Source organism: Balaenoptera borealis, assembly GCF_965194805.1.
Source record: "Balaenoptera borealis genome assembly, chromosome: X".
Taxonomy (NCBI): Eukaryota; Metazoa; Chordata; class Mammalia; order Artiodactyla; family Balaenopteridae; genus Balaenoptera; species Balaenoptera borealis.
Window position 1 is genome coordinate 89,600,372 of NC_138881.1, and position 14,102 is coordinate 89,614,473.

The 14,102-nt window shown below is 36.1% G+C and overlaps 1 protein-coding gene across 3 annotated transcripts in view; it reads left to right on the forward strand.

Moving 5' to 3' along the window:
• IL1RAPL2 (interleukin 1 receptor accessory protein like 2) overlaps window positions 1–14,102 on the forward strand; it is a 1,121,335-nt gene that overhangs the window by 810,979 nt on the left and 296,254 nt on the right. For all 3 annotated transcript variants that reach the window (XM_082377189.1, XM_082377191.1, XM_082377190.1), the window contains one exon: window positions 12,306–12,380. In XM_082377189.1, coding sequence (XP_082233315.1) covers window positions 12,306–12,380 — 75 coding nt within the window. The remainder of the gene's footprint in view (window positions 1–12,305; window positions 12,381–14,102) is intronic.

Genomic DNA, 14,102 nt, shown 5'->3' on the forward strand with positions numbered 1-14,102 from the left:
GTCTGGATACACATAAGACAGGCAAGGATGAGGAGCTTTTGCTGTCCCAGGAACTAAAATTCTCTCTTCAAGAAATGGACAGTGCTTTTTTCTTCTTTAAGGATCTCTGAGACTAAATGGCTATATGCTAGTGAGCTCCAGCTGTCAGGCTCAGGCTGAAGCATTCAGACACAGATCCTGAAGGCCTGGGTTTTGGTTAGACATGTCAGTAACTTAGCAGGCTAAAAGCAGAGCAGTAGACACTGAGTCACCTAGTACAGCAAGATCGATCTGCAGTGTTGTAACGGGTTGATAACCCCAGGTAAACACCCCTACAGAAGAAAGTTCCTTGAAAAGCCTTTTGTTCTCTCACAAATGACCTGACCACTTCTTGACTAAAGACACTATTAGAGAAAGTGTGTGTTTGCTGTAGAAATATCCAGTGACACCAGATCAATATGGCATAAGGCCAGAGCAGCCTTGAGCACCTGGGTTTCATTTGTACTGGAATGTTCCACAGCGAAGCATTAGTCCAGATCAGTGGATGATGGGGTGGTGAGGGGGTACATGCAGACCCTCAGGTGGATTAAACCACACTTGGAAGCTGCTTCATTTCAACCAGTATGAAGAAGACTGTAATGTGGAGTGCCAGGGAGTGACTATCCTGTCATAGCATTAGCCTGCCTTATGGTAATGAAAGGCTTCTTATTCAGAGATGCAGATTCTCCTTCTGAGCATTGAGTCCAATCTCTTGACAAAATTATATCAGGAGATGAATGATAATGACAGCTGAGGAAGTGCTTATTCTATCAGAAAATATGGGTCTATCGTTAAAGTTCTAGAGTTAGAGGGGAAGTTTATGAGGTTGATTAAAAATATCAAGGCATTCAGTTTTGGGAGACTTGGATCCTACTTTGAAAAATTTCTGAGATTTCATATCTCAGTTTCTGGAGACAGCAATCCTTGCCCTACTAGCCTCTCAGTTGGATTTAATGAGATAATAATTGAAAAGGGAAAGTGCTTTGTAAATTCGGTTTTTTCTTCTCTTGTCTTCAATTCTTCTGCATTCAATAATTGTGTCTTGAAATCACCCAGCTTATACTTTCTCCTTGGAACTGAGAACAATCATAATTGGCTTCATTTGAAAATCAATTTCAACATCATACGTCAACTTATATTTGATTAATTAAATTAGTGCTCATCAGTGTTTACGAAGACAGGCAACAAGCTTGGAAACCTCCCAGAGTGCTGCCATCATGTGGGAAATCAATCAAGATTTCGAAGGGCCAGGTTCTGACTTCAGTGATGAAAATGGAAAGCAAAATGATTTTATTTTCAGATATATTTGTAGTAGGATTGAGTTGATTTGAAATACTATGGCATATTCATCCTAGAGAGTTTTAGGGGGAAAGATCTCAGCTTTAATGTCAGATAGTTGTAGATTTGGGTAACATTTCTGCCACTTTTGCTAGCTGGTTATGTTACCCAACCTCTCTGAACCTTAATTTCCTCAACAATAAAACAGGAATTATAGTAGTACTCACCTCATAGGAATGTTGTGAGGATTAAATGAAACTAGGAGACTACAGAATAGGCGTCAGGGAATTGGATTTTAAATCCTGGTTCTGTCCCTTAGTAGCAGGGTATCCTTAGGTGAGTAAATTAAGTTTTCTGAACCTCAGTTTCCTCATCTGCAAAGTCAAAATAATACCCTGCAAGTTATAGTGTTTTTGATGACCATGCATTTGACTTGCTTTCATGCAAACAAATGGGTTAATCATGATCATGAAAAATTTTCTGGAAATGCAAAGCTAACATGAAGGGATAATGCCCTGTGATTGATACCAGCTGTTTTTTTCAACTTCAGACCCCAAAGTCAGTCTTTATGTTAGAAAAGTTCTCCCCTTAGGAGGACAATTTATTCCTGAGTTCTAAATATCACATCATGTTTAATGTCCACCAAAAGATTATTCTGTGAATTAGAAAATTATTCTTGGCATGAAATTTTGATTCTAAAGCAGTTCCTTATTTAATGTCTACAGTTGTAGTCTTCATTAGGGACTATAAGCACATCCAAATGGTTAAAATTGCTTAAGTGATATTCTGCTTTTTCTTATTCTTTTGCATTACAAAACATTATATTGATAGGCTATGGATGCCTAATCAGTTCAGTACTTGTAAATAAATAAATCATTAAGCTGAAAACAGAAGTATCAATACCAGCCCAATCTATTCAAATAATTAATTGTCTGGATGGACTTCTGTTTGAAAACAAAGACTGTGTCCCTGTTCACAAACTGATTTGGCTGAAATGAGACCACTAAATAAAAGTTTATTTCATTAAAATACGGTGCATGCAATAATGTATGTTGTTGTTCCATATGACAGCCAAGACGTCATATCCTTCTATAAATTCCATTTGTATTTTATTTGATTACCTGTTGTGGCATTTTAGTAGGCAGAATAATGGCCCCCCAAAGATGTCCACATCTTAATCTCTTAGGAATCTGTTAGGTTATATAGCAAGGGCAAATTAACGTTGCAAATGGATTTACGATTGCTAATCATGTGACTATAAAATGGGGAAATTAATCTTAATTATCAAAATGAGCCCAATATAATCACAAGCGTTGTTAAAAGTAGAAGAGGGAGGCAGAAGAGAAGGTTGGTATGATGTAATGTGGGAAGGACTCAACCTATTGATACAATTGCTGGCTTTGTAGATGGAAGAAGACCAAGCACCAAGGAATGTGGGCAGCCTCTATAAGCTGGAAAAGGAAAGGAAATAAATTGTCCCCTAAGGCCTCAGAAAAGGACACAGCCTTGCCAGCACCTTGATTTTAGTCCAGTAAGATCCACGTCAGAATTCTGACGTCTTAAACTATAAGATAATAATAAATGTGTTGTTTTAAACCACTAAGTTTGTGGTAACTTGTTATAATAGCAAGAAAAACTAAAATAGACAATTTCCTCTTTTTGTCAGCCATTTGTACATGCCTATCTCTCATACTAGATTAACCCTTTTTATATGACTCCACATATTGTTCAAATTTGTGCTTTACATCCCCAACTCCAGCACAGACACATACACTATTTAGTACAGTAACTTTCTATAATAGAACTATAAACATTTGTTAACTGATTGAAAGAATGAATGACACCAAATAATCCAAATTGAATTTTCATCCCACTCTTTGACTTGTAGAATTGTATAGATACAGTAAAAGGTATTCAGTCAATTCATCCCCAAATTCCACTAATTATATAAGTATTTTCTGAGATGCTTATATGGAAACAAGATATGCTTTGAATAAAAGAAACAGAGTCTTAAATCAAAAAACAAGGAAAAGGGGTAACAGTATAGAGTAGTGTCTATGAGTTCAAACTCAAGAGCCAAATAGACTTAGGTTGATTCCTGGACCCATAATGTATTTATCAGCAATGTGACTTTAGGCAAGTCACTTAATCTCACTGAGCCTCAATTGTCTCATCTGTCAAATGTTGATAATGTTAGGACCTACCTCATGTATTGTCGTGAGGATTTAATGATGGAATGAATGTAAAAGAGCTTGGCATGGAATGCATGCTTAGTCAATGTTAGCCATGGTGCAGCGGCAAGGATATTGATCTTTAATTCAGGAAACATGGGTTTTAGTCTTCTGTTTTATCACTAATTTGTGATATGATGTTCAGAAAATCCTTTCATTTTCTAGCTTTCAGTTTCTTCATCTTTCAAAATAGCCAGATGAATTAGACAAATATGAGCCTGTCTAGCTCTAAAATTATCCATCCCAGAGTATCTTATTATATTCTTAAGCATAAGTATTGGGGCCAAATTTCTAGAATCTGACAGATCAGTAACAACAGAAGCCAATGAGGATCTTGATGCAAGTTGAAAATTGATCTATCTTATAAAGATACACAATGGAATACTATTTAGCTGTGAGAAAGAAGGAAATCTTGCCATTTGTGCCACCATAGATGGACCTGGAGGGCACTGTGATAAGTGAAATAATTCAGACAAGAAAAATACTGCATGACATCACTTATACATGGAATCTAAAAAAGCTGAACTCATAGAAACAGAGACTGGTATGGTGGTTACCAGGGGCTGGAAGGTGGGAAAAATAAGGCAATGTTGGTCAAAGAGTACAAACTTCTTGTTAGAAGATGAATAAGTTCTAGGGATCTAATACACAGCATAGTGATTATAATGAACATTACTGTTGTATATACTTGAAAGCTGCTAAGAGAGTAGACCTTAAATGTTCTCACCACAAAAAAGAAATTATAATTATGTGACCTGATGGAGGTATTAGTTAGCTATATGGTGGTAATTGTATTGCAATATATGTGTGTCAAATCAGCAGATTGTATACCATAAACTTACACAATGTTATATGTCAATTATATTTCAATAAAGCTGAAAAAAATTAAAACTGATCTATCTTCTATGTGTAACCTCTCATTGTTTTAGTGTTAACTGTATCCCAAGTTCTGTGTGGAACTCAGAAGTACACTATCTCAGGTAACTTATTTGATAGTAACCACATTTGGAATGTGTTAGACATCAACATTTAAGTGCCCAGAGAGTACTATTTTATAGAGAGAAGGCAAAAATCTTTCTTGAGGGGGAAAAGGCAAAAGTGAAGAAAAAGCATGTTCTGTGAAGAGAGGAAAAAAAAAAAAAAACTACCATCACAACCTCTGTTTAAGTTTCCATTTCCCCCAAGGTTGTTTTCTTTTCAAGTTTGAAGAAGTTGTTTTATGTCTGGGCGGATTTGTGCTGAATAAACATTCTCTCCAGAGAACGGCCCTGTGTCAAATGGCATCAAGAAGAAATTGCCCTGCCTTTATGCTCAAGCTTTCCCAAAGCTCATGCATTGCTCAAAACTCAAATATTAGTGGAAATAAATATGGAATCTAGAGGAAAGGGCACCTCAGGGCAACTTCACAGCACCTCTGACCATTCAGGACCCTCAAGGCACATCCATTGAATTGCAAGGCAGCACAGAGTCTTTGAGCCAGATGCCCAGAGCAGTTGCTAGCAAGATCCTGAGCTGTGCAGGGGCAATGGCCTGGTAGGTTGCCCAGCACTTCCCTGGCAGCTTAGCATCTGCCTGTTAAAGGATCACCTATTGATTCAAAGAAAATACCTGACTTTATGTTTTAAATAAAGACAAATACTTGGAATGGCTTTAAATTATGGTAGGAGTATTTTAATTCAACTAGAATGTATTTGTATTAAAAAGCAATTTAATCCTATGAATATTACCTCCTGTCTGTTTGACTCCATGTTTCTCAATAATTTTATCTTTCAAATACGCGCATGAGGAACATGAGCCACCACCATCAATAGTAGTGACTTACTAAAGGAAATTATTCTTAGTCAGTAGTAGGGAGGTGTGGGAGACACGTATCTAAATATCCAAAGGTTGAGCCACCAGTGGTTTAAAACAAATCTCCAAATGACTCTTGGAATCACTGGCTTGATTTTATTTTCCGACCCCATCTCAGCCTTTCTACTATAGTTGGAACACCTAGAGAATCCATATTCTTTTTGGATGGAATTAATAGACAAATAGTATATGTCAGTCTGCCTCCTCCTGTTTTATTTATTTATTTATTTGAATTTTATTTTATTGTTTTTTTTTTATACAGCAGGTTCTTATTAGTTGGGATTGGGATTGACATATACACAATAATATGTATAAAATGGATAACTAATAAGAACCCCTCCTGTTTTAAATGCGGTAGATATATTAGAGTTTTGGTGGAGAAAATATTTATAAAAAATTAATTGCTATAGTGCTTAGTTGATGGAGGTAGTAACAGGCTGAAGTGAAAACAAGACTTGACTTTTAATGAACATTGATGTATTTTTAAATTTAAACTATGCTGGGCTCTCTTTCCTAAGATATGTTAAGAAGTGGAGAAATCACTCATAATAATGCTGGTTGGAATCTTGAGGAAAATAACTGTATCTGTCTTCATTAACTTCTGCTGAAGCCCACCCTGTCTGTTGACCAACACCAATGTGAAGACAGGAGTAAAGAGAAGGGTCCTGGGGCCAATTATATGCCTGCTGTTTAACCCCCTACTAAGGAATAAAGCCTGCCCTTCCACATTTCCAGACAATCCTTCAAAAGCAACTAGCCTTAGGAGAGGAGATTCAGATACCTTAAGTTCATTCTAAGGTTTAAATTGCAGAGATTTCTTTGCAGTGAGTTTTGATTAGAGAGACACAACACTGGGTGTCTAAAAGCAGGCTGGAGAAGAAACTCCTCTGAAGTAAGGTACACAAAACGAGGAAGCTTAGGGCAAAGGAGACACATTATATCTAAGACTGATCCTGTTTGGGTTTATAAGTTTGGAGGATTAAAGATAATATTAAATAATCATATTTATTTTATATTTTTTCCTGAATGATCACCTAAATTAGGGGATTCTCAGCTTAGTAATCCTAGAAATGAAATATTCACAGTATATGGGACTTTATATTCACTAAGTAGCCAGTAAAATATGTGCCTCATAATTCAGAATTAGGAAGTCTCTAATGTTAATTCAGAAAGAGATATTCCTTTCCAAGAAATAATAATGCTTATGATGTTTCCAGAACTCAGCAATTTCTGGATTCATTCTGTGTTCAATTTATGAAATCTTGAAACTAGTCGACTACTTTGGCTAGACTTGGATAATCTCCCTTCATGATTACAGGAAACCTTTAAGGATATTAACAAGATCCCTGACTCTCCCTAGATCTAATTTGCTTAGTAAGGACCTCCATTTCCTTTTCCCATGTGAAGACTATTCCCAAGTCTTCTTTCTGAAGATCTTTGGTTCCCTCAGAACATCAGAGAACCTAAGTTTCCTGCAGGACAGTGGTTCTCAACCTGGGGTGATTTTGCTCCCCAGGGGCATTTGCCAATATCTGGAGATATTTTTGGGTTTTACAACTGGGGGAAGGTGCTACTAGCATTTAGTGGGTAGAGGCCAGGGATGCTGTTAAACATCCTACAATGCACAAGACAGCCACCTACAAGAGAGAATTATCTGGCACTGAAAATTAATATTGCTGAGGTTGTGAAATCCTGCTTTAGGGAGATTCTTGTTTTCCTCGGTGTGTGCATGCAGTCTTGGCTAGGGCTGGAGTTAAAAACTTATCCATTCAGCCTCTCTTTCCTGGAATTTTGAATCTTGATCAAAGTGACACAAGGACAGAAAACAAGATACAACACAATAAGACAAAACAAATTAAACACACACACACACACACACACACACACACACACACACACACACACAAACCAGTTGGAATGAATTCAGTCCTATGATGGGATCAAGATGAAATTGTTGTGCAGTCCCTTTTGCCTGTACATCTAGACCTAGCCTGGTTTCTTTCCTGTATCTAAACTTAGTTCCCCAGACATCCTGTCCATCCTTGAGACATCCTTCTGATAAATTCCCTTTTTGCTTAAATTAGCAAGACTGTCTTTCTGTTCCTTGTAACCTAAGAACCCTATTGGAAGCACCCATTTTTAGAGAAACAATACAATGGGAAAATAATTTGAAAATTGTGTTTATTTGTTCCACAGTGTCAGACACTACCTTGATTGTTGGGTTATGTGAGACATGATTCTTGTCATCTAGGAACTTCAAAATCTAGTTAGGGAGACTAGATATACCCATATAAGGTGAAGTTTAATTTGTTTTCAAAGCAATGTATGCTGTGAACCAACTGAGTGGTTCAAAGAAATAGTAAATGCTTTAGGATTTCAGAGAGAGGAAAGGTTTGTTTGGGCTTTTATTAGGGAAGGTTTTCTGGAGGACGTTGGACTTACTTAAACTGACTTTTGGAAGATAGATAGGACTTGGGATAGCAAAAAGGAAGGGGAAGGTCTTAGACACTGTGGGCATGGTGAGATCAGACATTACTCATTTCAGATTCCTCTTTTACAAGCTCCTTGACTTTGGGAAAGTTATTTGTAAAATGTAATATAAAATGCCTTAGAACAGGGCCTAGCACACAGCAGATACTAAATAAATGATAACTAAGGCAACTATTATTATTTGTCTCTAAGCTTAGGGAAAGTGTTTAAGCCAAGATGCAAAGTTGGAAATTAATGCAATGTCTAAATAAGGAAAGTAACTTGGCCAAACAAAGCACAGATAAAGTAGAAGAGTGGGTAAGAAGACAGGAAGGCTTTTTTTAAGGCTATATCATGACTGCCTTTATGTTTACACCTGACAGGTTCAGATTTTATCCTCTTGTAAATGTAGGGGACATTGGGAGATTTTGTATGGTTAAATGTTGTGGTGAAAATAATGATTTTGGAATGTGATTTCAGTGCTGATACGTTGAATGGATTTGGAGAGATCCATTTCATTGACCTTAACATACACATTTCATAATGTCTTCATTCCTAGAAATTAAATAGCTACTTTGTGATTCTACTGGGTTCATACACTTAGTGTCCTTTGCATCAAGCTGTCCTTCTATTCCCTTCCACTTGGCTTGCTAGCAAGTCTAATTAAAGAGACAAATCAACAAAAGAGGACAATGACACTTGTAATAACTGTATGTAACACTTAGGCAATATAGTCACATAAATTGATTTATTCAAACAGTTAATTCTACTGATTTCTTATACTAACTTCATAGAAATTTACCAATCATTTCAGTCAAATCAATTGATCTGGTTGTATAGGTAGACACACCTTTGCCTGCAATAGGAAAGAAAGAGCTAATTTGGACATTCTTCTCAGGAAAGTTAGTGTTGAACATATAAAACCTAGTTTTAGGAAGAAGCAGGCAGTAACAGTCATAGCTTCACTAGCACATTAAGACTAATACCATGGTATACTCAGTAGAGCAATTATAGTTAAGGATAATTAAACATAAGCAGCTACAGAGGGAAATGCAGGGAGGAATTGTGGACTGAAATGTCAGTACCAAACTGCATCCTTTGCTCTCATTCTTTCAATCAAAGCATGAAGCTTGAGCAGAAAATTGAAAGACTAGCTCAGACCCCAGTTAATCCCTCTAGGGGTCCAGGATAAGTTTTCTAATAAAATTGTAAATCTCCACTGTGTTGTTCATGGGGTCTAGTATTGACAGTTCTCCCCTTCATTTCCCAAACAGTAACTGTGATTTTCAGATGAGATTTTTTTAAAAAGAAGAAAAGTGAAATGAGCTTGCCTACTCATGGCAGCATGTGCTCTAGCTAATCTGCAAATGCTATAATTATGCTGGGCGCTGATAGATTTGTCTCTGGGCTGGTGGTCAGGATCCAGATGAACTGCTGCAGCTCCTGCTTTATCATCACAAATGTTTTGCACTTCTTGGCAATTCCCAGGCCTAGACATGATATTGGAATTTAATGAGGTTCCACGCCCATACATCCCACTGGGATGCATTAGGATAAGTGTAAGTTCATCTCCTTTCATTCATGAGTTTAGGGAAAAAAATGTATGTGCATGGAATGTTCTACAGAAACCGTGTTTCAGCTGGCTGTTTGCCACAAAGCCGCTCCCACTGGCCTGGGAACCTAAGCTTAATTAGTTTGTAGTCAAAGAGGCTAAAACCATTGATTCAGTACTGAGCATTTTTACCTCTTTCCTGCCTACAACTTATATCTATCTTCCTATCCATTCTGCATATAGGGGCTTTTGGTCGCAAGGGGGCACCAAATGAGACAATGCAAGCTTCATTTAGCTTCATCTCTAAGGTGGCCATAATTGTAACTATCTTCCTTACCTTCCAAGGTCATTGTGTAGATCACATGAACTAATGTATCTGAAAGCACCTTAAAAATTATGAACCACCTGTAAACATAAGGCACTTAAAATTATCATTAATATTAATAAGTTTTAGTAATTGACATTTAACAATAATAAAATCAGAGTAAATATATCCATAGTCCATGGCAGGAGGTAAGGATGGAGGGCAACAATGACTCCAAATTCATATCCTGATGAAAGTAAGACAAGATATTCATCTTTGAGCATTAAATACATTACCTACAGTTACTTCCCACCTACCAATTAATACATTTACAGGCAAGACATATTTGAAAATAATACTAAGAACAGTTTCCAGCAATCTAAGTGTCTATAATCTGGATGTGTAAGGCAAATTGACAATAATTATGCCAAGTAACCAAAATGATTCTTTTATAAATAAAATGTAGGTGGCTGGACTTTTAAAATTTTTATTCATGTTTTGAATACACAGTATATGCATGTTGTTCAAAATGTACAACAGGTATACAGTGAAAATTAAATCTTCCTCTGCTGGCCAGTACCACCCTAACCCAACCTCACCCACCACTATTCCCCAGTCACCTAGTTCCTCTCCTCAAAGGAAATCACTGTTATGAGTTTCACATGTATCCATTCAGAAATATTCCACACTTGTACAAATATATATATATATGCACAGCACATGTGCATGCACACACACACACATATATATTTTTTACACAAAGGATAGTATACTGTGCACACTGTTTGGAACCTTGCTTTTTCATTGAATAGTATATCTTGGAGATATTTCATAATAGATTTACCTAATTCTTTTAAGTAGATGTATCATAATCTATCATTATATGGAAGTAACATAATATTATTTAACCAGCCTCCTACTGATGGATATTTTGGTAGTTCTCAATATTTTGCTATTACAGACGATAGCAAACAACAAAACTGAACATCTGTTGTGACTGGATTTTGAATACAAATATTTAAATTTTGTTTAAAAGCATATCCTTTATATTTCAAATAATATTTAAATATTGATATAAGGTTATTAAGAGTAACTGAAATATTGAAGAAATGAAGACTATAGATATTGTATTTGTGTGTTTGCCTGTATTATGCCAAAATTAGCTTAGTTAGAAAAATATATCATTCAATTACATAAGGACAAGATGCGTTACAGGCCATCAATAAAGATTTGTTGGAAAAATGAGAACAAGTCACTAAAATTTTTCCTTAACAGTTTGGATATCAGGAAGATAAAGCTAATGTTATGTAAAGCTCTGTCCTGTTGCATTTGTTTGTTATCAACAATTATTTTGGGAATATCACCAAATTTGTATATTTCCCTAACCTTCCCTATCATGTGATCAACTTTTGTTTCTCTCTCTTCTAAATATCTTTGCAAATATGAGATGAACTTCTCTCAGATCGGCACAGAATTCCTAAACCAGTCAATTAACAATGGGTTAATGATTATCTCTTTCGTGCCCAGCTCTATTCTATGTCTCTTGTGAATTACAAAGACTTATAAAACATTTCCCCTTGATAGGTAAGAGTCTAGTTGGATAGTTGAAGTAGGGCATAAATACGGGAACAAGTAAAAGGAACTCAAGGTATAAATAATAGCTTCATATAAGGTTTGTCATAAAGCATTTTATATCTGTGTGCCAAGTCCTGACACTTCTTTCTTCTAGGTGCCTCTCTAAGTTCTACCTCTATTCCTCGATTTGTGTTATTAATTTTTCTTGCATTTCTTATTCCTTACTCTGCCTTTCCAAATCTTCTCCATTCCTTAAGGTCTGTGTGGAGACTCATTTCCTTCATAAAACTTTGCCCGACCCTGACAACAAACATTGACCTCTCCTTTCTCCATTCCTTTACCACATATAGCCTTATAGCTGAAATGCTACGATTTTATTTTTACTAAATTGTATTCTTTGTTCATCTATTTTCATGTGCTAATTCTGTGTTCGTAGTCCTAGATTATATATTGAAGGCAAAGATAAATATTTTACTTCTTTTCCCTTAGCACTTAGCATAGGACTTAGTGGACAAAAGATGCTCAATCAGTATTTTTGATCATTTATCCTAATGAAGGTACCAGTGTTTTATCATATTGTTTTAGAGATTGAGGTGGGGAGTGAGGGATGATTCAGAGGTATAGAAGGTTCAGTCCACCAGAAATGTCCATTAGGGTTATATTTCACTAAGAATATTTAGTACCACAAAGTGGGTATGAAGATTTAATGTTTATATGATTATACTTTTAAAATCTGTATTTCTTTACACTCACAAGCTTATAAAACCACTCAAAATAGACCATTCGTTTGATCTTGTTGGAAAGTGTAGCTGTCAAAGTGGCCTATTCACAGTGAATCAGTGGTGCTCTAAATGTGCTGGGAAGTGGAGATTGTATGGATAGAGTAACAGCTCAAGTAGGAACACTGTCTAATAAATGTTTACGTACTCTCAAGTCTACAAACATTAAATATCATACACGATAGAATCTTTCTCATCCTGTAATTTATCTCAATTTTTCCATTACCTTCTTTCATTTTCTCTTCTAGCTTTACTCACAGACAAACCTCCCAAGCCATTGTTCCCCATGGAGAATCAGCCAAGTGTTATAGATGTCCAGCTGGGTAAGTCTCCTTCTGGGAATAATAGGTCCTAAACTTCCTCTCTGTTAACAGATGGGGAAAATTGCATGAACCAGGAAAGGTTTATTGCTACTGTCATTACATGCAAATCAATTTGTGTCTGTTCATTTATAACCCTGGAGTTCATTGCAATAGCAGTTTAAGGAAATGAGTTTGTATTGCATCAAGGAATGGTAATACTAAGTGGTTACACTGGGTATTAAGTGTGCTGTAGGACAGAGCTTTTTAACTCTGTGATTGATAGATTCCTGGGTGTCATGAATTGGTGATTGGTACAGAAAACTTTTCATGCTTATCAGTCCCAAATTTTTATTTAGAGAGCATTAACTCCTGGAGAACAAGCACTTTTTTAAAATAAAAGAGCCCCTCAGTACAGACTTTAAAACGATCTGATAATATTATTTCCAATGGCACAATCCAGGGCTATTTAAAACTTGTTTTCAGGTTGAGAGCCTAAATATTTATGAATCATCTGGAGTAGGAAAAAATAACAAGTTGATTTATGGGTGCTAGTGCTGTTTTACAGATTCAAAGACACAAGGTGTTGAGCCTCCTTTTTGAGTCTCCTGCCACTAAATGTTATATTTCAAGAAATTTAAGCTTGAAACTCAGAGGTCTGCTAGTGTCTCTTTCAAACCACGGCCTTTACTCTAAACTATATTCTTTAACATCTGTGAGCTTTCACCTATCTTGGGTTTTATTCTATTCTTCAGTTCTAATAATTTCTTCAATTCTAAACAAGAGAACTGGGTAAATATGCTGGCAACGTATTATTCATACTTTGGGCATATGGCATTGAAATATGTGACCAGTGGTACCTACCAATTATATAGCTAAGGAAGATGAATTGGCCCCAATATTTCAGTCACTTCGGAAGTTTTTGACTCAACTTTTGATCTTTCCAATACAACCTGGATTGTTAGAGACTTATTTCTATCTTAAAAATAGGTGAGAGAATATTACATTCCTAAGAGCTTGTTCACTTTTTAAGAATGAAATATAACACATTATAGTTAATGCAGCCTAGCAGTATGAGTACCAGAGTTAAGTATTTTAAAACAAAAAGAAAATAATAAACATGTTGTCAAGAGTAAGCTGTGAAAATGGTGAATATTTTGTCGGTAATGTTGAAGATTAGACTATGGCTGTCTCCCCACCACTTGTATATTATTTTGCAGAGTCATCACATTTTGTTAAAGCCAAATCTAGATGTGCTGACACACTCTTTCAGTAAGTTTTATATACTCACATCTTTCCATCCACACTGATATAAAATACCTCGAGGGTACTCTGGTTTGCCAGGGGTTACATGAAGCCATAAGATGATCTTGTATCATTTGTTGAAGATTTAACAAATGATAAGTTGCTAAGTGAATGCGTTATTTTTATATGAAAACATAAACTAAGGAGTAGCAAGCAAAATTCACACAACTATTTCAATTAAAACATGACTAAATTTTGTGTTTGTGGCCCCTAGGGGGATACTTCTCCTCTGCCATTAAGCAAACTTCAACAGAAAAGTGTGAGGAGTGTTGCTGTAAAGTAAGGAGGGAGACCCTTGTAGGGAGTAAATTTCATTCAGATTCACTGGGTGTCACACTTGTCTGTTCTATTCAGGACATCTCTAATAGAACAGAGATGTGTGCTTTTTATAAATATGTATTCCAACATAGGTATGTATACCAAAAAAGCTCACCAACACCA